The sequence below is a fragment of the Macaca fascicularis genome, chromosome 16 (genome assembly GCF_037993035.2).
Source record: "Macaca fascicularis isolate 582-1 chromosome 16, T2T-MFA8v1.1".
NCBI lineage: Eukaryota > Metazoa > Chordata > Mammalia > Primates > Cercopithecidae > Macaca > Macaca fascicularis.
Genome location: NC_088390.1, coordinates 33702462 through 33728331, shown reverse-complemented (window position 1 = coordinate 33728331; position 25870 = coordinate 33702462). Strand labels below are relative to the sequence as shown.

The 25870-nt window shown below is 45.4% G+C and overlaps 1 protein-coding gene and 1 long non-coding RNA gene across 2 annotated transcripts; one reads left to right on the top strand and one right to left on the bottom strand.

Annotated features, from left to right (window-relative positions):
* Nucleotides 1-9376: 9376 nt before the first annotated feature.
* LOC135967812 (leucine-rich repeat-containing protein 37A2-like) lies at nt 9377-12791 on the bottom strand. The gene is given in 4 exon segments (XM_074018130.1): nt 9377-9759; nt 9761-10793; nt 11403-11546; nt 12239-12791. Coding segments are annotated over 4 exon segments (2001 nt in total). The 3' UTR covers nt 9377-9488.
* Nucleotides 12792-14984: 2193 nt separating this feature from the next.
* LOC141406907 (uncharacterized) lies at nt 14985-18584 on the top strand. Its single transcript, XR_012425401.1, has 3 exons — nt 14985-15270; nt 16965-17081; nt 17767-18584. It is a non-coding gene; the product is annotated as an uncharacterized lncRNA (long non-coding RNA).
* Nucleotides 18585-25870: the final 7286 nt, after the last annotated feature.

Sequence of the window (25870 nt, the reverse complement as noted above, 5' to 3'; positions counted from 1 at the left end):
TTTTCTCCCAGTGGGGAGATGATAGAATATTCTGAAAACCCATGTACCTGTTGAAAAACTAAGACTATACAAAGAAAAATTCCCCCCGAAGGGTGCAATTCTATCTGGATGATGCCCCCTCAAAATAAATAGCCTGTGAGGTTTGTGACTTACAAGCCTTGTGACCCCTTACCTGTTTGTGTCATTTTGAAATTTTGCCTCCACTTCTGTTTCTCTGACAAGACCCATGGCCACCTGAAGCCTAATGCTGCCATGGAGTTTTGTTCTGCTCTTTGGTTGCTGCTGGGTTCTTCTTGGGTTGAAAAGAAAAATCACTTCAGTTGGTCCATCTATAATGAAATACTGATCTAATGTTTGATACTCCACCATGAAATTAAAATGAAACCGCTGTTGCCACCTCCACCCCCAGCTCCCATTTCCGAAAGTTTTATGAAGCTTCATGGATGCTTTACCTCAAAGATGCCCTTGGGCTTTTTCCAGGAGAATGATATAACCCATAGAAGGGCAGGAAGAGGTCAGCGAACCTGCTTCCTGTCCCCTGTTCCCTGCCATGCATTCAGAATCAGAGAGCAGCAGATTCTGAAGTCAAGCTGCCAGAATCTCATGTGCTACCATCTCACTTTAACCACAGGCTACTTCTTTACTTTCAACATCATTGATCAAAGTCAGATTTCGTGGTGGGTGGGGGATAGTGTGGGGGTGGTGTAGGGAGAAGTAAGGAAATGCTGTCTTTTGTCAGTACAAAGCCAGGCCCCCTCAGACTCTGCTGCCCTGAGTTCCTGGAATTTAATCTCTCTCTCCATCAATTGCAGTTGGGTTGAGCAGTTAAAGTATGATGTCCAGCAACTGTAGACTGCGCTCAGAAACTTCCAGTACCAGTGCTATGCAAGGGAGCAGCAGGAGAGACAGCGAGAAGAGCTTCTGTCTCAAACCTTCACTGCTAACGTAAGCCACGTTTGCGGTGGGTGTCGGCCTGCCCTTGACAGATTGTGGGGGCTGGAGTTCAGATATCTGAGCATCATCTTTTTTAGGGGGCACCTGAAAAAGATTAATGAGGAAGAAACCAACTGGAAATGACAGGGACTTTGTGCATTGTCACAGAGACTAGACCTAGACAGAAGAATCAGGTAACACAAAAACCTGAAGAAGAAGTAGTTAAATTGAAGGGGACTAGGGAGAGGTGAAAATAACCTGATTGGGCTGGTCTGAGACAGAAAGGTGGAAATTCACATGGTGGAAATGTGTTTCTGATCAGATAGGGACAGATTATTAGAATTTAGGCCATTTGTAGGGAGGGCAACATTTCAAAGCTGCCTGCAGGCAGTTGCCATTGTGCTGAGTTTGTGCGTGGTTCTGGTGTCAGGTGCGTTAAAATGTTTTTGTCCCTAGTCTGAGCAGTGATTTGAAGGAATTTGTTAACATATATTTAGGGTTAGATGGACTGTTTGCCTGAGTCTGTCTGAAAGTGTGTTGGTTTGCACATTTGATTTCTCAGAACCCATTGTCCCTGCCCTTTAGTCTTAACCGGACCGTTTCCTGAACATGGCTGTAGAACATACTGGACTTTTTCTGTGTCATAATATATTCCACTAAGTGAAGTGTGCTTTAGCTTTTTGTGTTTTGTTTTTTAGAGGTTTGTTTTCTAGAGAAGTTAGCTTTCTAAGCCTGTTGTTAGAATTCACATCATTTCCCACTTTGCAGATGTTTAATCCTCAATGCTTCATCCTTGCTTTGCAGTAAATTTCCCCAAGTGTTTCAAAATGTGCCTATGTAGTTTTTGCTTCTCCAGAGTAAGCAATCAAGTCACAATTTTTTTTTGCTTGTTTTTGTTTTTTGAGACAGAGTCTCGCTCTGTAACCCAGACTGGAGTGCAATGGTGTGATCTCAGCTCACTGCAACCTCTGCCTCCTTGGTTCAAGTGATTCTCTTGCCTCAGCTTCCCTAGTAACTGGGATTACAGGTGCCTACCATCATGCCTGGCTAATTTTTGTATTTTTAGTAGAGACAGGTTTCCCCTGTCTCTACTAAATGTTGGCCAGGCTGGTCTCAAACTTCTGACCTCCAGCGATCTGCCCATCTCGGCCTCCCAAAGTACTGGGATTACAGGCGTGAGCCACCACGCCTGGCCAAGTCACAGTGTTTAACAATTCAAAAAATTAATGAAGTATAAGACACACTAAAAGATGATGTTTGGATTTTAGATTGTTACAATTATGATTCAAGTCTTTTTTCCACCAAGGATGATTGCTCAGGATTATTTTGTTTCTTGCCAGCCTGGTGTGATGCTGTGCATACAGTGGGTTCTTAATAAACACTGACTTGTTTATTAAGAATGACCAAGAAGATGAAACTTCTTCTTGGTCATTCTGCCATCTGGAGCTATAATACATTTTTCTGAGAGATAATGGACCATCAGCCATACCTTTTCAGATGGGAGGGTAAGAAAGATTTGTATATAAATGGCATTCTGTAAGGGCTTGGCAAATTACTGAAGAGAAGTCTCTAATTGAGTCTTTCAAACACTAGTGTCTTTTGATGCACTGAGCATTAGTTGCATGCAGAACACTAGTTAAGGCACTAGGAGTAAAGCACACGAGGAAATTAACAGAACGGACTCTTACCTGTGAGGAGCTCCCCTGTTAGCAGGGGCAGTTGAAAACGCACATGTGCAAAACGATTCTGAATCCGAGCAGCAAAGAAACAGTGGCATAATTTCTTTGTGACAATTGAAACTGGTGTTTAGGTGGTAAAAACAGCACTGCTAGGGCTGGGCGCAGTGGTACATGCCTGTGATCCCAGAACTTTGGAAGGTCAAGATGGCAGATTTCTTGAGCTCAGGAGTTCACCATCCTGGGTGACACGTCTCAAAAAGCCTTGTGGCTGATCACCTGAGGTCAGGAGTTTGAGACCAGTCTGGCCAACATGGTGAAACCCTGTCTCTGCTAAAAATACAAAAATTAGCTGGGCATGGTGGTGCATACCTGTAATCCCAGCTACTTGGGAGGCTGAGGCATGAGAATTGCTTGAACCCAAGAGGCAGAGGTTGTAGTGAGCCGAGATCACACCACTGCACTCCAGCCTGGGTGACAGAGTGAGACCCTGTCTCAAAAAAATGAAAATAAGGTTGGGCACGGGGACTCATGCCTGTAATCCCAGCACTTTGGGAGGCTGAGGCAGGCGGATCACGAGGTCAGGAGATTGAGACCATCCTGGCTAACATGGTGAAACCCTGTCTTTACTAAAAATACAAAAAATTAACTGGGCGTGGTGGCGCGCACCTGTAATCCCAACTACTCGGGAGGCTGAGGCAGGAGAATTGCTTGAATCCAGGAGGTGGAGGTTGCAGTGAGCTGAGATCCCACCACTGCACTGCAGCCTGAGCAAGAGTGAGACTCTGTCTCAAAAAAGCAAAAACAAAGAAACAAACTTTTTTGTGGAGAAGGGGTTTCTGTATGTAGCCCAGGCTGGTCTCAAACTACTGGCCTCAAGCTATCCTCTCACATTGGCACTGGTTTTGCAGTGGGAGGTTTTCCAGTGGGAGAAGGGGCATTTGTTTTCAGGATGCCAAGCAAGGAGGACTAAGGAGCTAACAATCAAGATCCCCTCTGAATGGGAGCAGTAATCATATCTCTTACAGTTGAAATGAGGAATGAAATGGTTTATGGAAAACCAGCAGTGGCTGATAATCCTAAATGTTAAGTATTGTGTATATTTTTTCCCTGACTTTAAAATGCTTCACTTTCATTTAGCTACACAGGTCCAGACTGATGGTTTTTTAAAAATTATCAGTCACTTCATTGGTTCTAACAGTACAAAGCTCCATAATTTTAGAAACTGAATGACTCTGCAATGTAGAAAGGCTATACCTTATTCAGATAGAGCACAGTCACCTGCTGGTTTGTCTGTGGCACATCAATATCATCCCAAGAATGTAACCACCAAGAGAGAACAAGAGGAAAATCCAGGCTTTATCCCTATTGAATTATTTATCCCAATATTAGAATATTAGTGAGGTAGGTGTGGCCACACTGTGATGGCAAATTGAGCTTCGGTCACAAACACGCCTTGTTGCCCCCACAGTCTACTGACATCAGCTTCCTTTACATAGCAGTGAATGTGCAAAAGTTTGCACAGTTGAGGGTATTGTCATCACGTTTTGGTATATACTGGAATCCTGGCAGCTTCTTCTCTGATTCAGAGAGGCGTAAACATTAAAGATGAAAAGAACAACTCGGGTCTATCCTTTGGGGTGATTTAGGGTGGCTGTTTAAATTTGTAATGGTTGAAAAGTCTTGAGAGTGTCGCACCCGGAAACTCATGCTTTTCTTCTCTCAGCTGCAGCTTATTCTTCTCACCTGTGTAACAAGCTGTACTCCCTTCTCACAGAAGCTTAGCATTTCTTCCTCTGCCCCATAACATTTTTTCAATACTTACATTTATTAGGTGCTATTTATATTCTAGGCATACTTATACAAGTGAGATAATGTGGCCGACTGCCACTGCTACTACTTGAGACCATCATTGCAGCAGTTACCACTGTTACTGCTTAAGACCATCATTACAGCAGTTACTGTTACTGCCTGAGACCCTCATTACAAGACTGAACTAAGGGAGGAATGTAGAAATGAAAACTTAAGATAAAATAAACTGTATTAAGGAAAGGCTACTTAAGACAAAACTGTTTCAAGGAAAGGCTAGCACGGGGAAGGAGAGCTCTCTGCTTCTAGTGAGCAAAGGCAGCCCCTGAGCTTCTGTAGCCCTTTGTATTTATTGGGTAACAACAGCAAGGAGGAGGAGGTAATGATTGGTCAGCTGCTTAATTGAACACAGGTTCATATTGTTATTAACAGGCTTCAATTATGCCTAATCATAAGAAACATTTGTGTGGCCTCCAACGTCTCACCCTTTTTGTTTTTAAATTAATTGAGCAAGTTAATTGCAGGCTGAGCCTTAATTACCAGTTGGTGATCCACCTTCATTTTTCTTAGCCCTTATTCAAAATGGAGTTGTTCTGGTCTGAATGCTTCTTACATATGTCCCCCTTCCCTTTTACAAGAGGACCTTTAATCCTAAGGGTTGCAGAGGGACGAAGGTCCATCTTCTGCAACTTCTTCATGCTGAATGGGGTGATGATATTCCTGCCTAACTATTAGGGTCTCTTGTATTCAGGGTAGAGAGGAGCTCAGTCAGAAAGCATTGGTCTGTTAAACATTGATTGTACCTCTGAGTTCCAGCAAAAGGTGAAACCCTGGTGCTCCAGCAGTGTCTGAGCTTCCTGTGTGGTTTTCTTGATCTGTCCCCATATTATGGGGGTTGATGTCAGTGTGACTCCGGTCGGTTCTTGTTCTGTCTTCACATTCAAATTCAATGGGCTCATGGCTTGTACTGGGGAACCAGGTCCATGGTTGGGATCCATGGGTCCCTCCAGTCTCCTGTTCCATGGTCCAAGACACCTTGAGGGCACCCACATGGTTTGTTCATCTTCTGTAAAGGCACAAGCATACCTCCAACCCCACATCAGTAAATCTAGCGAAACAGAAGCGAGAAAACTTTTGTGGCTGTAGCCAGGAGGCATGCCATTGCTAAGCATTTGTTCTACAAGCTGCAACTCAGCTTCTGCCTCTTTGGTTAATTACTGCGGGGTAAAACTTTCCACTGATAATGAGAACTAGGCTCTTTCTGATTAACAGAAGGCACAGAGAATGAAAATTGAGGCTTATCCTTTTTGTACAACAGTATAGCAAAAAGCAATCCTTAAACCTTCAATTTGCACTGTACAGGTGGGACCACTAGATGCTATGGGTTGTGATAGCTAAATATCTCTCCTAGTTGCACTTCCAAATCCCTGACCTCTCTTCTTCTTACGTAGAGAAGGGTACAATATACAGGGAATAAGCAACAGTTGAGCAACAGATTCTCCCAGCTCAAAAACCCAAAGATCTTGTGACATTACCACTACCTGAATCTCTCCTTCACAATCAGAATCAACAACTCCTGGGCCTGTAAGTTAAGACAGCTTTTACCAAAATCAATCCCATGTATCTTGTTGGCAGAGGTCCCCAGATACCAATGGGAATCTTAGTGAGTTTGTTTCTTTCAATTAATGTAATTTGTTCTCTAGCTGGGAGATCTAATGCTGTGTTTCCAGGTGTTCCTGGGGAGAGGGGGTCAATATGCCTCCAGAAACCCACCCCTGAAACGGAGTTGTGGCCTGGACAGGGAATGCCCTCATAGTTTGAGGTGCCCAGGTCCAGGACCCCTTTTTGCTTCCTGATGGGGGTGCTGTTTTGATGAAATTTTGAGTGGCATTGATTAGCCCAAATGATCTCCTTTATTGCAATGAGGGCAAAGTCCTGGCATTTTTTCTGTTGTGGGGTGGGAAGCTGCATTATAAAATCCCTTCTGCCCAGAGGTCTGATGGTGTTCTTTTTTGAAAGGTTCAATTTTTCTGCACTTATAACACTTTCCCACTTTAGGGCTTGACCCTTGGCTTCCTTTAGATCTGTCAGCTACCAAATTAGCCATTACCTGAGTCAATACTGCAGAGCAATGAAGCTCAGTTCCCACATCTTGACAAGTTGTGAGAAAACCTCCCAAGTCGTCTGCACAGCTCACAGGTGCCAGCACATGTTTACAATCCGTGAAAGCCAAAGCTAAAGTTAGCCTTTCTGTAGCCACAAAAGAAGATGGTACAAGTCAATTTCCATCCTCCCTCTCCTATTCACCACTTTTGATAGGTGCTGTAGGTGGGGCAAAAATTATCTCAGACCCTGAAATAACAAAAAGATGGTACATACCAAACTCCAAACAAAAAAGAGAAAATAACCAAATTCTTCCTCATGTTACCCTGATTCAAAAATTTCCCATTCTTTGTACCTCTAGGGCACTGACCAGTACCTTTTTAGAGCACTGATCTTATGTTGCTGCTGGCAGACTTCTTGTTCTGGTTGGTTTTTAGTTTTTTTTTTTCCTCTGGGCTTTAGGGTTTTTTTTTTTTTTTTCCCTCCAGCAGACCGTCCTCTTTCAAGTCCCTATAGGACCCTATCTGTCCCTGAGAATCTCTGCTAGTCATTGCTAGTCTCTACTAGTCTCTACTTTTGTACCTCTTTAGGGCACTGACCTTATATTGCTAGTGTTTGCTAGTCTTTATCCCTGTCTGTTCCTATGGTACCTGTTTCTGCAAGTTCCTGCAAGTCCCTTTCTTTTTCTACTCATCTCTCCCTTCTCATCTCTCCCTTCTCATCTCATCTCTACCTACTCATCTATACCTATCTCTATTTGTCTCTATCTCTATTTATCCTTGCAGGCTTCTTCAGGTCCCTTTGGGTCTCTTCAGGTCTCTTTTTTTCCCTGATATCCCTGTTTGGGTGCCACTTGTGGCCGGCGGCCACTGCTACTACTTGAGACCGTCATTACAGAAGTTACTACTGTTACTGCTTGAGACCATCATTATAGCAGTTACTACTGTCAAGTGCTTGAGATCATCATTACAGCACTTACTCTTACTGCCTGAGACTGTCATTGCAAGACTGAACGAAGGGATGAACGTAGAAATGAAAACTTAAGACAAAATAAACTGTTTTAAGGAAAGGCTAGCATTGGGAAGAAGAAGAGAGCTCCCTGCTTCTAGTGAGCAAAGGCAGCGCCTGAGCTTCTACAGCCCTTTGTATTTATTGGATAACAAGATCAAAGAGGAGGAGGTAATGATTGGTCAGCTGCTTAATTGATCACAGGTTCATGTTGTTACTGACAGACTTCAATTATGCCTAATCATAAGAAACATTTGTGTGGCCTCCAACAGGATAACATGTCCAAAGTTCTTAGAATAGTGCTTGGCCTATGGTAAATGCTCAATACATGTTACCTCCTATGAGATCTCATTTTCATTTTTCCAATAACTCTTGTGATGTGGATACTATTATCATTCCTATTTTGTAGATGAGGAAGTTGAAACTCAGAGATGCTGGGTAATTTGCTTGGGTTCACATGGCTAATAAGTGGCAAAACCACTTACAAGCTTTGCAAGTAATTTTCTATGAAGCTCTTCATTCCCCTGTAATAGGAGCTGAATGATGACAATTTGGCTTTGTGTGCATTGTATCTTACTTTCTAACTTGAATAGGACCTTTAGAGAAGAGAGCTCCATTTCCTTCTGAGAATCCCACACTTCTGGAACTCCTGGCTTTACCACCTCTGGACATCCCAAGGGTTTACGCTCACTGGCCAGTGTACATGTGACATCATGATGGCTGAGCACCGGCACTGTGTCCAGCCCCCTGCTAGGTGCTATATACATTGTCTTTCATTTATTTCCCAAATGCCCTTGTGCTGTAAATGCTACCCAGAAAGGGTCATGTTCATTATTCAAGTCACTTCACCAGAAACTGACAGAGCCAAATTCAAACCCAGGTCTGCCTGATTCCAGGCTCCTTGCTTCTTCCATTGTTCCTCATTACTAGGCAATCTTCTTCAAGGTTATTCTCAGGGCTTTAATTAAGATATAGGCTCACCATTTCAGATTCTCTAGACTTTGCCCCTGTAAGAGGGTTTACGTGATGCAGCCAGAGGTCTTGTATTGAGGAACTTCATGTGGAGAGGTGTGTTCTCGTGGCTCATGGACATACATAGATGAATAAAGGAAAGGGGTTACTCCCTCCCCAAGTACATCACACATAATTGGATGAGGGTCTAGGTCACTTTGCTTATTTCTTTGACTACCTTCCTCCAAGGAATCAGTTTTCCCTGCCTGCCTTGGGATTCTAGCATAGATCATTTTGAAGTTTGTCATTTAAATATATTTTCACAGCCTGCTTTGGCCTTTTTTTCAGCTAAAGTTGTTAAGATTTTAGTACATTTAGGACAGTGATGACATGCCCCAGTCCTGTCATCCTGTCTCCTCAGTTAATAGAAAGGAAACAATGCCTATCTGTCTGGACCTGTATACAATAATTTGGAGAGAAAAAATAAGATTAGAAATATTCCCTTATTTTGTGAGCTACCTTTATTCCATCCCATTGTTCTACAGCAAAAGGCTTCTACAAAAATAGTGGGTTTTCCTCTTCTAATAAGGGATATTTTAAAAAAATCATTTAGGGCAATACTTCTTAAACTTTGAGAGTCTTTGAGGCTAATAAAAATCTTGCCACATTCTACTCCCATAAAGATATCAAAAAGGCCATGGACTGGGAGTCAGCACACCTTAACGTATGAAATGAAGGACCTGAACCAGAAATGGGAAGGATCAGCTAGTGCAGTGTCTACTGTGAATCTAGAGGCGCTTGAGCCAGGCGTGGTGGCTCGTGCCAGTAATCCCACCACTTCAGGAGGCCAAGGCAGACAGATCACTTGAGCCTCAGGAGTTCAAGATCAGCCTGGACAACAAAGCGAGACCCCCATCTTTACAAAAAAACTAATATATATATATATACAAAAATTAATTTTAAAAAATCATATCATTTGTTTCGTGGAAAAGAGTTGCTGTAGAATCCTCAAACTTGAGCTGTTGAGTCAGTTCCCTCTTGTGCAGTTGAAGCCTTATTTTGAGCATAACTTTCAGCCTGCACCCATGAATCCTGAGTAGGTTCTAGTTCAGCAGGTAGACCTGTGACTTCAATCAGGTTTCGATGCTGAGTTAGAACTTGGTCTGGATGAGGGGCTGTAGTCTTCTCCAGGGCTGTAGAATGTCCAATCTCTGTAGCGAGCCCCAGGTCTGGAGGCTGAGTTGAGGTCTCCTCCATGGTTGGAGACGGTTTAACCTCTAGTAGGTTCTGTAGTTATGGTAAGCTCCAGGTCCAGGGGTTGAACTGTGACTTGAGTCAGGCTTGAATGCTGAGCCTGACCTTTGTCTGGAGACGGAAGTGTCACCTCAGGGTGTTTTGGAGGAGGAGCTGTAATCGTCAGGGCTGTAGAAGTTTCAACCTTTGTAGTGGATTCAGGAGTGATGGTAAGGCCCAGATCCAAAGGTTGAACTGTGAGTTGAGTCAGGTTTGAATGCTGAGCCTGACCCTTGTCTGAAGGTGGAAGTGTCACCTCAGGATGTTTTGGAGGAGAAAATGTAGTCGTCAGAGCTGTAGAAGGTTCAATCTCTGTAGTGGATTCTGGAGTGATGGTAAACCCCCGGTCAAAAGGTTGAACTGTGGCTTGAGTCAGGTTTGAATACTGAGTCTGAACATGGTCTGGATGTGGAAATGTCACCTTAGGGTGGTTTGGAGGAACTATAGTCTTCTTCAGGGGTGTAGGATGTTCAACCTCTGTACTGGGTTCTGGAGTTATGGTAAGTCCCAGGTGCAAAGGTTGAACTGTAATGCTGGGTGACACTGAATGCTGAGCTTGATCCTGACCTAGTGTCGCAACTGCTACCTCTTGATATATTGGAAGTTGGGGTACAATTTTCTTAGGAGGCTGAGTTGGGGTCTCCTGCATGGTTGGAGAAAGTTCAACCTCTGTCATGGATTCTGGATTGATGGTAAGCCCCAGATCCAAAGGTTGAACTGTGACACTGGGCAATATTGAGTGCTGAGCTTGATCCTGACCTTGTGTTGGAACAGTCACCTCGTAGTGAGCTGGAGGTTGAGCAGCAACCTCCTTAGGTGGCTGTGGAAGCTGAGCTGGTACCATCTGCTGGCTTGAAAGTTCTATGTCCTTAGGGGACTCTGGAGTCTGAACTGTGGCCTCCTGCAGGGTTGGAGAAGGTTCTGCCTCCACAGGGGGCTCTGGAATCTGAGCTGGAGCCTTCTGCTGAGTTAGATATGGTCCAACTCCTGAGGGAACTCTGGAGGCAAAGATGGGGCCATCTGCTGGGTCAGAGAGGTTTCTATCACCATAGGGGGCTCTGAAGACTGAGCAGGGCCTGCCTGCTAGGCTGGAGAGGATTCTACCTCTTCAGCTGGCTCTAAAAGCTGAGTTGGGGGTTGCTGTAGGACTGGAGATGGTTCGACCTTCTCAGGTGGCTCTGATGGCTGAGCTGGTATCTCCTGCTGCGGTGGAGGACTGACCTCTTCAGTGGACTTTGGAGGATGATCTGAGGCTTCCTACTGGGTTGCAGATGGTTCAACCTCCTTAGGGGGCTCTGGTGACTCAGCTTGGAACTCTTGCTGTACTGGAGAAGGTTCTACCTTCTTAGGGTGACCTGGAGTCTGAGCTGTGGCCTCTTACTGTACTGGAGGTTCAATCTTTTCAGGAGAATATAGAGATGGGGAAGGGAGATCAGGCTGGGCTAGAGAAAAGTCAGCCTGCTCAGTGGGAATAGGAGGGTTGTCCTGCTGGACTGGAGAAGTTTCAACCTCCAGTGACTGCTGAAGGTATGGGAAGCTCCATATTCACATTTTTAACTGTGGTATTAGTCAAAGTTGAATTACTTTTGAATGTTGAAGAAAGATCTAGAGGTGAAAATATCATCCCACCTTTCAAGGAACCTTCAAAGTCTGAGGAGAGCTCAGTTGGAGGCTGAGTTGTGGGCTCTTGATGGACTGGAGGAAGTTCATCATTTTCAAGGGTATTTAGCTGCTGAATTATAATCTCTGCTGCTGGTCTTTCAAACGTTGAAACTGCTCAGGGGACATTAAAGGCTGAGCTGGGGCCCCCTGTTGGGTTAAAATTTCAACCTGATTAGTGAAATCTCAAGTCATGGTAACCATGTGATCCACAGGTTTAACAGTGACATTGTGCAATGTTGGAGGCTGAACTTGATCATGACTTAGAGGAGAAACTGTTACCTCATGATGCTCTGGAGGTTGAGCTACAACTTCTTGAGAGAGCTCTGGAGTCTGAGTTGGGGCCTCCTGCTGGATTAGAGAAGACTCAACCACCTCAGGGGTCTATGGATGCTCAGCTGCAGCCTCCTGCTGGGTTGCAGAGGGGTTCTCATCCTTAATAGGTTCTGGAGACTGAACTGAAGTCTCCTGTTGAACTGATAAAGGCCTAGCCTCTTCCAATGACTCTGGAGGCAGAGGTGGGCCCCTGTAAGGTTCTACATCATTAACTGGCCCTGAGAGCTGAGCTGTACCCTCCTGCTAGACTGGAGAAGTTCCCACCTCTGCAGTAGGCTCTGTTGCTATGGTAAGCTGCATATCTGGAGGCTTAACAGTGACATTGGGCAAATCAGAATGCTGAGCTTGATGGTGACCTAGAGGTGAAACTGACTTCATGATGTTCTGGAGGCTGAGCTGGGGTCTTCTGCTTGGCTGGAGAATATTCAACATCCCCAGAAGACTCAGAGGGCTAAGCTGTTCCTGCTCACTGGGGGAAGGGTCAGCCTCCACAGGAGGACATAGAGGCTCAGTTGGAACCTCCTCTTGTATTGCAGAAGGTTCCACCTCCTCTGGAGACTGGGTTGGGGCCTCCTGCTGGGCTGGAGAAGATTCAGTCTCCTTGGTAGGCTGTGAAGTTATAGTAACATCCACATCTGCAGGTTTAACTGTAATGTTGGGCAAGTTATAATGAGCTTGATCCTCGCCTGGAGGTTGAACTGTCACCCTAAGATTCGGTGGAGTTTGAGCTGCATTCTCCATAGACTCTGGAGGCTGAGCTAGAGCCTCCTGCTGGGTCTGAGAAGGTTCAACTCCCCTAGGAAACTCAGAAGGCCGAACTGGCTGCTCCTGCTCACTGGGGGAAGGTTGAACCTCCACAGGAGGACCTGGAGGCTCAGCTGGGGTCCCTTGCTGAGTTGCAGAAGGTTTCATCTCCTCAGGGAACTCTGGTGTCTGAGCTGGGGCCTTTAATTGGGCTGAGGAAGAGTTGACTTCCTTGGGGTGCTCTGGAGGCTGAGAGGCAGCCTGTGCCTGGCTTGACATTGGGCAAGCGTGAGTGCTAAGCTTCATTCCAACTTTTCGATGGGACATTTACCTCATGATGTATTGATGGCTGAGCTACAATCTCTTCAGAGGGAGTTAACTGCTGTGCTGGGGACTCCTGTTCTGTAGAAGAAGACTGGACTCCCTCAAGGGACTGAGAAGGCAGAGCTGGGGCCTCCTGCTGGGTTAAAGAAGGTTCTACCTCCTCAGGGAGCTTGTGGAAGCTGTGCTGGGGCTTCTTGCTGGAGCTAAGAGGACTGGATCTCTTCAAGGGTCTCTAGGTTTTGAGTCTCAGGCTCTAGATGGAATTAAGAAAGTCCAACTTGCTCAGGGGGCCCTTGAGGCTTATCTGAGTTCACTGGAGTTCTGGAGGCAGGCTGCCCGGATACAGTTGATGACTAAGCTCTGATTTTTTATCTTGCCCAAATTCCTACCTAAGGGGTCTAGGGACTCATGCCCTACAAACCATAAGTTCTCACCAGATGGGTTTTATTTGACCCTATATATCATGACTTACTTTTCAATCTGACTCTGACACAAGGAAAAAATATTTAGCCCAAAATATATTTCCTGGCCATACCTTGAAATTGCCCTGCCACGTCTCAAGTGGGAAAAATCCACATTCTATAGAGAATCAATCCCCTTTCACCTTTGTTTTCCTTCCTTTTTTTTCCAGATCCAGGAGAGAATAAACTAAAAGCCAGACACCCTTTTAGGTCTGATAAGAAATATTTATAACCTGCTTTCCCCCTGAAGTCTGCTGAGAGATTCCTCTGCACAACAAAACATTGTCTCCACAATCTTTTATCTTAACCTGAACATTCCTTTCCATTGATCCTAGGTCTTCAGATAAACTCAACCAGAAAATGTTTAAATTTACCTGTAGCCTGGAAGCCCCCACTTTGAGTTGTCCTGCCTTTCTGAACCAAACCATTGTATTTCTTAAATGTATTCGATTGATGCCTCATGCCTCTCTAAAATACATAAAACCAAACTGTACCCCAACCACCTTGGGCACTGTAAGGTTCTTGTGTTGGTTTGAACCCCGAGAGCGCATCAACAAACAACACAAGGTAATGAGTGCCTGGGTGCAGCCTGGCTGAGGCCTAAAATGGCGACAGCCCCAAGTGAGGACAGGGCTGGGGTTTTATAGTCTCCTATAAACAAGAAGTGTCCAGTCTGATATAACTGCTACGTGGTACCCGGGTGGCCTCCTTCTCGATCTGCAGGGGTACATGTTTTCTGGCAAGCCCCCTTCCTGCTTCTGCTATCTTGCTGGCACACGGTGCTGGCACAAGTGGCCTTGCACCTTGGGACTGGGCCTGAGAAGGGAGGAGCTGTTCCTGAAAGCAGGCTTTCAGGCCCCAGGGAGAATCTTTCAGACACATGTTATCAGGACCCCCCGAGGGCTGTGTCACGAGCCATGGTCACTCATATCCGTACCTGAATCTAAATACTCAGCCTGCAAAATTTGTTTCTGATGCTGAGGTTTTGATACAAATCAGCGTGGAGTTCCAACAACCTTAGCAAGCCTCCAATGCTGAGCTAGATCTTTCTTCAGGTTCTTGGGCAAAACAATTGAGGACTAAGCTCTGAGTTTTTATCTTGCCCAAATTCCTACCTAAGGGGTCTAAGGGAGGCATGCCCTACAAACCATAAATTCCCATCAGATGGGTTTTATTTGACCCTATAGATCGTGACTTACTTTTCAATCTGACTCTGGCATAACATTATGAAACAAGGAAAAAAAATTTAACCCAAAATATATTTCCTTGCCATACCTTGAAATTGCCCTGCAAAGTCTCTTGTGGGAAAAATCCACATGCTATAGAGAATCCCCTTGCCCCCTTTGTTTTCCTTCCTTTCTTTCCAGATCCAGGAGAGAACCAGCTAAGAGCCAGGCACCCTTCCTGTAGCCTGGAAGCCCCCACTTTGGGTTGTCCCACCTTTCTGAACCAAACCAATGTATTTCTTAAATGTATTTGATTGATGTCTCATGCCTTCCTAAAATATATAAAACCAAACTGTATCCCAACCACCTTGGGCACATGTTCTTAGGACCTCCTGTGGGCTGTGTCACAGACCCTGATCACTCAGATTTGGCTCAGAATAAACCTCTTCAAATATTTTACAGAGTTTGACTCTTTTCATCAACACAATAAACTTGGTTGCTTTTGAATTCTGACTGTCTAGAGGTGGAACAAGTATTTCATATGCCTGATGATCTGCAGCCTGATCTCGATCTACAGTTTGAACCTTACTTTTGAGGTGAAGAGGCTGAGCTAGGGCCTGGTTCTGGTCCCAGTCTAGCATTGGAACCACCTTTGGGAGCCTTTCTTGCTGAGTCAGCTTGTCATTCAGATCCTGGTATGCAGCAGTGAACTCCTCTGGCCCCAGGGGCAGCTCTCCAGTTGAATCTGTGTCCAGGAATGGAATCAAAGTCTCATCAAAATCTCAGTCAGTTCCTGAGGCAGAAGAGGTGGGCATGTAAGATTGTAAGGGCCAATTTTCAAAGATAAAATAAGTTCAGTTTCTTTGTAAATTAATTAATGTCAAAGGCACACTGATGCAAAATCAGTATATGGACCCCTGTGTCAGATTAACAAGGTTTTCTAGAAACATTAGCCAACTCTATTATAAAGGTTATAAAGATTATAAAAGGCTTATGGAAGTTATATTTTATAATCAAGATTAAATTGTATATAGATTGTTTGTAAAATTTTGAAAACAAATGTAATTGGCTTCATGCTATTTTTATTAGGGCTTTTTTGTTTAAAAAGTTGTCTCCTCAAAGAATGAAAGTTTTTGCTTTTTTTTTGAGACCGAGTTTCGCTCTTGTCACCCAGGTTGGAGTGCAATGGCACAATCTTGGCTCACTGCAACCTTTGTCTCCTGGGTTCAAGTGATTCTCCTGCCTCAGCTTCCTGAGTAGCTGGGATTACTGGCACCAGCCACCACACCCAGCTAATTTTTGTATTTTTACTAGAGATGGGGTTTCACCATGATGGCTAGTCTGGTCTCGAACTCCTGACCTCAGGTGATCCACCTGCCTCGGGCTCTCAAAGTGCTAGAATTACAAGCATGAGCCACTGCACCCGACCAGTTTGTATGTGTGTGTGTGTGTTTTTCTAATCCTTGAATTATCACTTTGATTAAATACATGACTTTACAATGACCTGTGATCCTACTTTGTAATATCAGGTGTTTTAAACCTTTTATATTTGACAAACTTTCTAAAATCAAATTATGAATTATATATTTTTCTAACCTAATTAATCCTTTAAGATATTAGCTTCCCTAAAGCCCAAAAAGACATAATTTGGCTTATTTGGTATAAAAAATTATACAGGAGGCATTGTCAAATATGAAGTGGTGTTAGGTTTTCTTTGGGCTGTATATGTATAAATATGTTATTGGTATGTGTTCCAAAATTATGGGAAACTCCTGTAATTCTGATATAACTTAGTGTACATTATCAATAATAATCATAATTGTTATATTACAATTATTATGTGCCACAGAGATAACAAATTTCCTTGTCAATTGTGTCTTTTAACTATGGCTACCTTAAAACTTTTTTTTCATCCATGGACAATTGTTATCTTGTTTTGGTCCTCTTTAGAAGGTGGTCTTATAATCAGCTATAAATCTCCAACAGGTGCTTTTTTTTTGTTTGTTTTTTTGAAATGGAGTCTCGCTGTGTTGCCCAGGCTGGAGTGCAGTGGTGCGATCTTGGCTCACTGCAAACTCTGCCTCCCGGGTTCATGCCATTCTCCTGCTTCAGCCTCCCGAGTACCTGGGACTACAGGCGCCTGCCACTATGCCCAGCTAATTTTTTGTATTTTTAGTAGAGACGGGGTTTCACCGCATTAGCCAGGATGGTCTTGATCTCCTGACCTCATGATCTGCCCACCTTAGCCTCCCAAAGTGCTGGGATTACAGGCATGAGCCACCACACCCAGCCTCCAACTGGTGCTCTTGAATGCAGGTTTCTGATAACTTTGGAGACTGTGACATTAGAATAGAGGGAAAACTTTCAGGACTCATGGAGAGCTAAAATGTTCATGAGTTGATACTGATGAACTACATGAGTGAACAGGAATTAGCTGCATAGATTTAACCAATCTTTCTGACTCTTTAATATGTTTACTGATCCCTTGTTTTGTTTTTCAGAGTCTTAACTTCTTTTGAGATAATGAAAGCTTTTAACAATTTTGTATACTCTTATCAACAAAATTTGGAGCATATTTGTTTCTCTCTACCTGATTTCTCCAGAATTGGAAACTACTTGTGAGTATTCTTATGGCAATATAGTTATTTGCATAAGTGCACTAAGAGTCTGTTTTCACTTGTAACAGGATGCAATTGGAGAAATTGGTTAGTTTACCAAGGCTTTGACTGGAATGGTGTGCTTTCCTTTAAGGAATCAAACCTGGAAAACTAGCCTCATATTTTGTGTACACAGTCCCTGAACAGGGTTTCTGACCTGTGGTAAGTAAAGAATGTCACTTTCTGACAGGCACAGAAGCCCCAGGTTTATCTTAGAACCTCAAGAGGAGAGGAAATTTCACCCAGCTCATGAGTATTTGATGGCACAATCCATGGCTGGGCTGGACTTTAAAAAGTCTTAGATTTCTCTTATGGAACAAAGTTCCATCAAAGGCAATTTAAAAGCCTATGCAAAAAAAAAAAAAACAATAATTATTCTTGCTGCATTGTATACAAATATATAGACCAAGTATAATAAGCTAATGAATCCTACCATGATTTGTCTTTAGTAAAATGGGAAACTGGAGAAAAACTTTTGTTTCCAAATGATTGTATACCTGTTGTTAGATTCTAGTCTTGCCTATTTGTTTTTCAATTTGGATTACTTTCTACAGCTTGCACCAAATTTAATTTGTCTTGGTTACAAGTCTCCAAAATAATGTTTTCAATTTTTTTCCTTCTTTTTTCCATTTTTCCTAATTTGGAGTCACTGGAAACTAAGCTGTGCTTTCTTAAAATCCTGTGAACTGAAGTCAGACAACTTAAACTTCAGAAGAAAATAACAGCAACCTGTTTACATACATAAACCACTTTCATCCCTGCCTACTAAACCATGGACTTCAGAGTAATGTGGCCTATATCAATTTTTCCAGGATTGTTCTTTTGTTTGTTGTTGTTTTTCCTCTCTTCCTCCCCACTATTTTCTCTTCACAGGACATGAGACTTCACAGCCTGCTAAAAATGAGCTTTTGGGACCTATTTATCAAGTAGTAAACCATCCTAGCCATGAGAGATCAAATGAAACCTGAGACCAGAGACTTATTTTCTTATAAAATGCTTTCTCCAACAGATTTTTAAAAAGAAAAGGGGGGAAATGCAAAAGGAAAATATCTGTGGCCCCCAAAATCACAAAGGAAAAATCAAGCTGGGAACTGCTTAGGGCACCCTGCCTCCCATTCGATTCAGTCACTCCTCTGCCCACTGAGATAGATGCTTATCTGAATTGCCTCCTTTGCAAAGGCTGATCAGAAACTCAAAAGAATGGAACCGTTTGTGTGTCAGCCATCTGTGACCTGGAAGCTTCCTCCCCACTTAAGTCTTCCTGCCTTTGCTTCAAGTTGTCCCACCTTTCCAGATGAAGCAATGTACTTCTTACATATATTGACTGATGTCTCATGATGTCTCCCTAAATGTGTAAAACCAAGCTGTGCCCTGATGACCTTGGGCATATTTTGTCAAGACTTCCCTGAGGCTGTCACGGGTGCATCCTCAACCTTGGCAAAATAAACTCTCTAAATTAACTGAGACCTGTCTCAAATTTAGGGGGTTCACAGTGGGGTGAGCAATTCAGTCTGGGAGAGAAGGCTGTAATCTGAGTGAAGAGCCCTTTGCACTATTCTTGGATGAGGCTGAACTGTCATCCTGCCTTGACTTAACATGGCCATTACCCTAGAAATTACAGCACCACTCTTCAGAGGTCTACCCTGTGTGCACACATGGACAAGAGGCTTAGGTTGTTAAAGTCAGCATATTAAATAATTTCCTGAAATACGACTGTAACTAGAACCCAGCTGACTTCCCCCACAGCCATTCTTACCTATTTTATTGCTCATTGTCTGGCATAATCAATAGCATGTGAACTCCAAGAAGGTGCTTCATCTTACTCCAGTGCCTAGCATAGGCACATAGTGCAGATTAACGGTTTGAAGTGGAAGAGATTCAAGACTCGCCTCATTAAGGGGTAGATCTATTGTTGTAATCAGATTTCTGAGATCAGTGTTGACTTCCTCTCACATTTCACAGGAAGCTAGACTTCTAAAAGGTTAAAGTTTCCTTGATGGGTTTTATTTAAATTGAATTAAAATAATTATTTTACAGGGAAAAACCTTGAAACACCTTGCAACTTTGGGGTGAAAGTTAAATAAAAGACTCTAGCCCCAAATTACGTTCCCACTGAAATGAATGTTTTAAGAAAACATTCCAGCCAGGCATGGTGGCTCACACCTGTAATCCCAGCATTTTGGGAGACTGAGGCGGGCAGATCACCTGAGGTCCGGAGTTTGAGACCAGCCTGGCTAACATGGTGAAACCCCATTTCTACAAAAAATACAAAAAAAATTAGCTGGGCTTGGTGGCAGGCGCCTGTAATCACAGCTAATTGGGAGGCTGATGCAGAAGAATTGCTTGAACCCGGGAGGCAGAAGTTGCAGTGAGCCAAGATCCCGCCATTGCACTCTAGCTTGGACAACAAGAGTGAAACTCCGTCTCGGAAAAAAAAAAAAAAAAAAAAAAAAATTCCATATGTAGTAAATAATGACTTTTTTCTTTTAGAGATTTAGAAACTTAATCCGTATTTAAGAGCTTTCATATACAGTCATGCGTTGCTTGCCATATGAGGAGGAGCTTGAGAAATGTATCATTAGGTGATTTCACCTTGCACTAACATCACAGCGTATACTTACACAAACCTGGGTGATGTAGCCCACAGCACACCTAGGCTATGTGGTATGGCCTACGGCTCCTAGGCTACAAACCTGTACCATGTGTTACTGCTGTTAGGTTTGGAAGGGAAGGCGAGGGCTAAAGAAAGACACAGAAAGAAGGCAGCTCAACGCAAATGCAGGCTTTACATCCAGCATAAAACCTACAGAAGTGTGGGACCAGCCTAATGCCAGAGTCCACTACTGCTTACAGGCTGGGGCAATTTGTAGGTATGGGTGGGAGGGGTCTGGGCAGTATGGCTTGCTGCCCAGCAGGATATTGATGAGATATTCGTTCCCATGATGCGGCTGTTCTGGCCCTTGTTCCAGCAGGATGTCATCATGGTGTTCCTCGGACCTTTGTCCAGCAAGACATGATAGGGATGTTTGTTTAGTTGGGACTTTGCCTTGTGGTCAGTTGGTTAGGCAGGATGTTTTCTCATGGCCCAACCCCCTGTGAAATGTTTCACTTTGACCAAGGTCTGCAAAATAGCAGGGAGCTTACAAGATGGTGCAGTTTGGACTAACATTCTTGCCTTTTACTTTCAAAGGAAGAGGGGCATTGTTGATTGGCTGGCTGCTTCTTGCTGAATAGGGCGCTGTACTCAGGTTTGGGTTTTGAAGCAGTGGGTGTTCAACTTCATCATTGTTTTTTTTTTTTTTTTTTGAGATGGAGTCTTGCCCTCATTGCCCAGGCTGGAGTGTAATGACACAATCTTGGCTCACTGCAACATCTGCCCCATGGGTTCAAGTGATTCTCCAGCCTCCAGCCTGTAGGTACCTACCACCACGCCTGGCAATTTTTTGTATTTTTAGTAGAGACAGGGTTTCACCATGTTGGGCAGGCTGGTCTTGAACTCCTGACCTCAGGTGATCTGCCTGCCTTGGCCTCCCAAAGTGTTGGGATTACAGGCATGAGCCAGCACACCCTGCCCGGAGCTGTTTTCCTTGAGGCGCTGATATCAGACCTGGGAGAAGAGAGTGATGGTATTAATGTGTTTCTGGGTGGTTGCCAGGACAAGAGAGAAAGTGGGATAGGAAGGTGAGTACACATGGGCCAACTGTTAGTATTATGAGGCGGAAAATGTGGGGTCCTAAGAAAGGGCCAACTGGCTATCCTGGTGCCGAGTGTAGCAGAGATGTTTCGCCCTGCTGAAGAGAATGAAGTGTACAGCCCACCTGGTGTGTGTGGAGGAGGAGGAAATAGGGATTACTAAAGGAACCTGAATAGTTTGGTTGTTAGGCAAAATGTTAGCGTTTGGAGATTGAAACACCCGGGTGCATGTTCCTGGCCAATTGGCCAGTAGGCTATTGAGTAGGCAATAAAAGTTTGTACCGCAAAGGAAGAAGATCGCAAGTGCACACCACCATGCCTGGTTAATGATTATATATTTTTTTGTAGAGACAAGGTTCCCTAGGCCCCCCAAGGGCAGCCTAGGGAATTCTGGTACTCTCCAGATGTCAGAGGTCATAATCAAGGATGACGCCTTTAGTTAGACAAACCAACTTTGAGCCTTCACTCCACATTATAGTGGAGTCCCAGACAAGAGTACAGCTTGGGCTGGGCACAGTGGCTCACGCCTGTAATCCCAGCACTTGGGAGGCCGAGGTGGGCAGATCACTTGAGGTCAGAGTTTGAGACCAGCCTGGCCAATAAAGTGAAACCCCATCTCTACTAAAAATACAAAAATCAGCTGGGCATGGTGGCGGGGACCTGTAGTCCTGCTACTTGGGAGGCTGAGGCAGGAGAATTGCTTGAACCTGGGAAGCAGAAGTTGCAGTGAGCCGAGGTCACACCACTGCACTCCAGCCTGGACCACACAGCAAGACTCTGTCTCAAAAATAATAATAATAAGCAGCCATAAAAAAGAATGAGTTCATGTCCTTTGCAGGGACATGGATGAAGCTGGAAACTATCATTCTCAGCAAACTAACATCGGAACAGAAAACCAAACACTGCATGTTCTCATAAGTGAGAGTTGAACAATGAGAACACAAGGACACAGGGAGGGGAACATCACATACTGGGGCTTGTTGGGAGGTAGGGGACAAGGGGAGGGAGAGCAATAGGACAAATACCTAATGCATGCGGCTTAGCTTAAAACCTAGATGACGGGTTGATAGGTGCAGCAAACCACCATGGCACATGTGTACCTATGTAACAAACCTGCATGTTCTGCACATGTATCCCAGATTTAAAGTAAAATAATGTGTTATATATCATATGTCATATGAAATATAATGTAGCTATAATGATATAATAATAGCTATTAAAATGGCATTTGAGGCAGGTCTTGAAGGATATGCAGCCTCATTGACCAAAATTTCCATCACTCCCTGTTCTCCCCTCTGTCAGTCAATCAGCTGCTACCAGGGAGGTCTAGTTTCCGAAACACGGGAAATATGTGAGCAGAAGTCGCAGCCCCCCAGCTGCCCTCCACACTGGAAGCCAGTCAAGGCGTGGCCTCCTCAGCTGGGGTTGACATCCTGTCCTGCTCTGGACCCGTCAAGGGTCAAGCTCTGAGGGTTTCCTGCCAGGCTGTAGGGAAGGGTTTCGGTATAGACCTGGTGGACTGGAAATGTATCGATTTGCCCCCAGATTAATTATTAACGGGTTACTACCGTCACCATGTCTGGGAGAGGAGCCCAACTCCAGACTGGGCCAGATAGCACCTATCTCTGCTTGGGGGTTTCAGATATATGCTCCATGATGGGTTGACTGGACCTGATGGGTCTGGAATCTACGAGTGATTTCTGAGGGCCCCTGGGGCCTGGCCAGGCCGCATACCCTCTGGTGAGGCTTCCGACTTCCGGGGCATACAAAGAGGGTGTGGCATCCAGCCAGATGTCCTGGCTAAGGCAGGTGGCTCCAAACAGGAGAGCTGTGCCCTTGGCTCAGAGGGATGTGGGCCTCTCTGACCACTCCTGGCTTGACCACAGGACTTGCCTTGGCCAGTGGCACCTGAGCAACAGTGGCAAGTGCTACATCCAAGCAGGAGCTCTAAGAGCTATCCCTTGCTTCCACCTTTGCTTTGCTTTTTTTTTTTTTTTTTTTTTTTTTTTTTATGCAGGGTCTCACTCTGTTGCTCAGGCTGGAGTGCAGTGACACGATCTTAGCTCACTGCAGCCTCTGCCTCTCAGGCTCAGGCTATCCTCCTACCTCAGCCCCCTAAGTAGCTGGGACTACGGCTTGTGCCACCATGCACGGCTAATTTTTGTATTTTTAGTAGAGATGGGGTTTCGCTGTGTCACCCAGGCTGGTCTCAAACTTCTGGACTCAAGAAATTCACCTGCTTTGGCCACACAAAGTGCTGGGATTACAGGTGTGATCCACCACACACAGCCCACCTTTGCTCTTTTACCCTGGCTATGTGGTCAGGATGCCACAGAATGGGTTACTTCTTTCATGGGCAGGAGGTCCTGGAATGATGTATATTCCACCCACACTGGGGCACCAGGGTATAGGACAGCAAACATTTTGAAGCAGCAGCGCCATCTCACAGCTTCGGGGAAGAGGGAAGGCGAGCTCTAATTCCAATTCCCACCCTGCTGTTGATATGTTGAATGACCGAGCCAGTCGCGGCCTGCTCATGAAACCTTCATTTCCTCATCTGGACAAAGGGGAGACTCCGCTTAGTTGGAGAGTAAAGCATATTGCAAAATGAGAGAAGTTTGGGAAACTCCAGTTAGCAGGAAGGTAGGCCTACATGTGGTTAGTCCATTTCATATAATCCTCCTAGCAACCCTAGGAGGTAGAAAATATCACTGTCCCCAATTTCCAGAAGAGAAAAACCAAGGCAATCGCACAGCTAGAAAGTCAGTCTTAGAATTTGGCAGCTTTGCTCCAGAATCAATGAACTTTGGATCTAGGAGAACAAGAAGTCTGGGATTGATGGCCTGATGGGAATCCAGCTCCTTCACCTTCATCTAACCATCCATCAGTCCTTCCTTCCTTCCCTTTCCTTTCCTCCCTTTCCCTCCCCAGACATCTATTTGTACCAGGCACCAAGTGGTCAGATGGTTAAAGATCTATCTGGGAAGTACGGAAACATGTGAGATTGGTATGGGATTACCTGGGCAGCAACACAGTGTGAGGGAGAGAGGGATGTCAGGGGACCTTGGCTGGGTATCTGCTCAACGTCCACATCCCATCTACCAGCCTCCTCTTAGGAATGTGGCTCTCCTGGCCAGGCAGTGACCAATACAGTGTGCGCTATTTCCCAAACTTCTTGGATCACAAAAGCTAGTCAGGGAATGTGGTAAATATACAGATTCCCAGGCTCAATTCCAGACCAATAGACTCAGAATTGCCCAACATGAATCCTGGGAAAGTGTATTTTTAATAAGCACCCCAGATGATTTTTCTAACTGGGCAAGTTTGGGAAACAGGGTGGATAAGAAGAGCAGAGACCGGAATCCGGAAAACTTGGGTTTAAGGTCCCGCAGCAACCCTTGTTCCATGAACTCTGGTTTCCTAATCTGTAAAATGGGGACGGGACCCCCATGGGGTCAGCCTGCCACCCAGAAGGGTAGTAAATGAAGCCCCCGAGAAGGCCCCCTCCCCTTCACGTGCCCCACGCCACCCCCAAGCCTCACCCATCTCCCTCCTCTCGCCCTCTCTAACCTGATGGGGTGGGAGGTCCTGATGCCATTCCCAGGATTGGGCACCGCGGTGGCCCCAGCACAGGGCAGTGTGACCTGCTGTTGCTGAAGCTTTCCCAGCGGCAGAAGCAACTCTGCTGGAGGGACCCCGGCCTGGTTGAGACCCTGTGGGAAGCCGCACATCTCAGCCTGTTCCAGTTCCAGTGCCGTCCTGAGTTCCATCCTGAGGCCCAGTTCAGTCATGAGTGCTGGAACTGTAGCCTGGAGGGCAGGATGGGCCCCCTCAGGAGAGGTGGGGAGGAGGGCTGGGGAGGAGGAGGGCTGGGGGAAGAAAGCTGGGGGGAGGAGGAGGCTGGGAGAGGCCACTCTTTCCTCTTCCCTGGCCCCTGTGTCCAGGCCACACTGCCCTTCCTGCCCTAGCACAGTCCCAGATAAGAAGAGTCCTGGGAGGTAATAAGGGGCAGTTGAAGGCCAGGTGTGGCCTAGCCTCAGGTTTGGGGGAGCAAAGGAGCAAGGAAGATCCAAGAGAGGAGGAGACACAAGCCCATTTTGGAGGAGCCCACAGATGAGATGGGGGGGTCCCTCAGTTTCCTCCCTCTGCCTCTTCCACACCCACATGCGAAACAAAGCGCATGAACATGGGAGGATGGGCGGCAGCTGCTTCCAGGCCCGATGACGTGAGGCAGGCCATGCCTGGCTCATTTGTTCGCTCATTCATCTGTCCCTTTGTCCCTTTGTGGGTCACATCCATTTATCCATGAGTCCCTCCTTCCCTTCTGCTGCTCCTCCCTTCCTCCTGCCTCCCTCCCGCCTCCACCTACCCCCTAAGCAGCCATGGAGGCCTATGGTGAGCTGGTCTCTGTGCCAGATGCTGGAGGTTCAGAGCTGAACAAGACCCCAGCTGCCCTCGGGAAGCATGCAGTCTAGAGAGGAGAACGCAGGACACCATGGCACTCCCTCACCAAGCGGAAAGGTCTTCTATGGGACTTTTTAAAAACATGCAGTGATGCTGTACAGGGCAGTCAAGCCCCTCCTAGGCCAGCTGCTCTCCATGGTCTGCAGTCGAACTAATGGCCTCTCTCTGTGTCTCTCTCAGGACGTCACCAGCACCCCAGATGCACTGGAGGGCAGGTAGGAAGGAGTGAGCCCCTGAGAGGCCAGGTTTGGGCCACCCCCAGCAGAGAGGAGTAGCGGTGGTGGGTGGGATGATCAGTCTGGGGCGAGTCAGCCAGGAGACTCAAGGTCACTATCACTGGGCCTATTCCACAGTGGGTAGCAGAGAATGACATTTGAGAATACTCATGCAATCACAGGAAGCCCACAGGGCTTATCTCAGGGGCCCTGGAAATGGGCTGGTCCAAACGGTCACACACCAACTTGGAGTCAAAATGGTGGGTTTAGCCCCAGTTGTGCCTGCACCAGGTGCCTGAGTAGCTTCTCTTTGCATCTCAGTGTTCTTCTCGGAGAAGTAGAGGCAGGAGCCCCTGTCCTCCTGCTCTCTGGGAATCT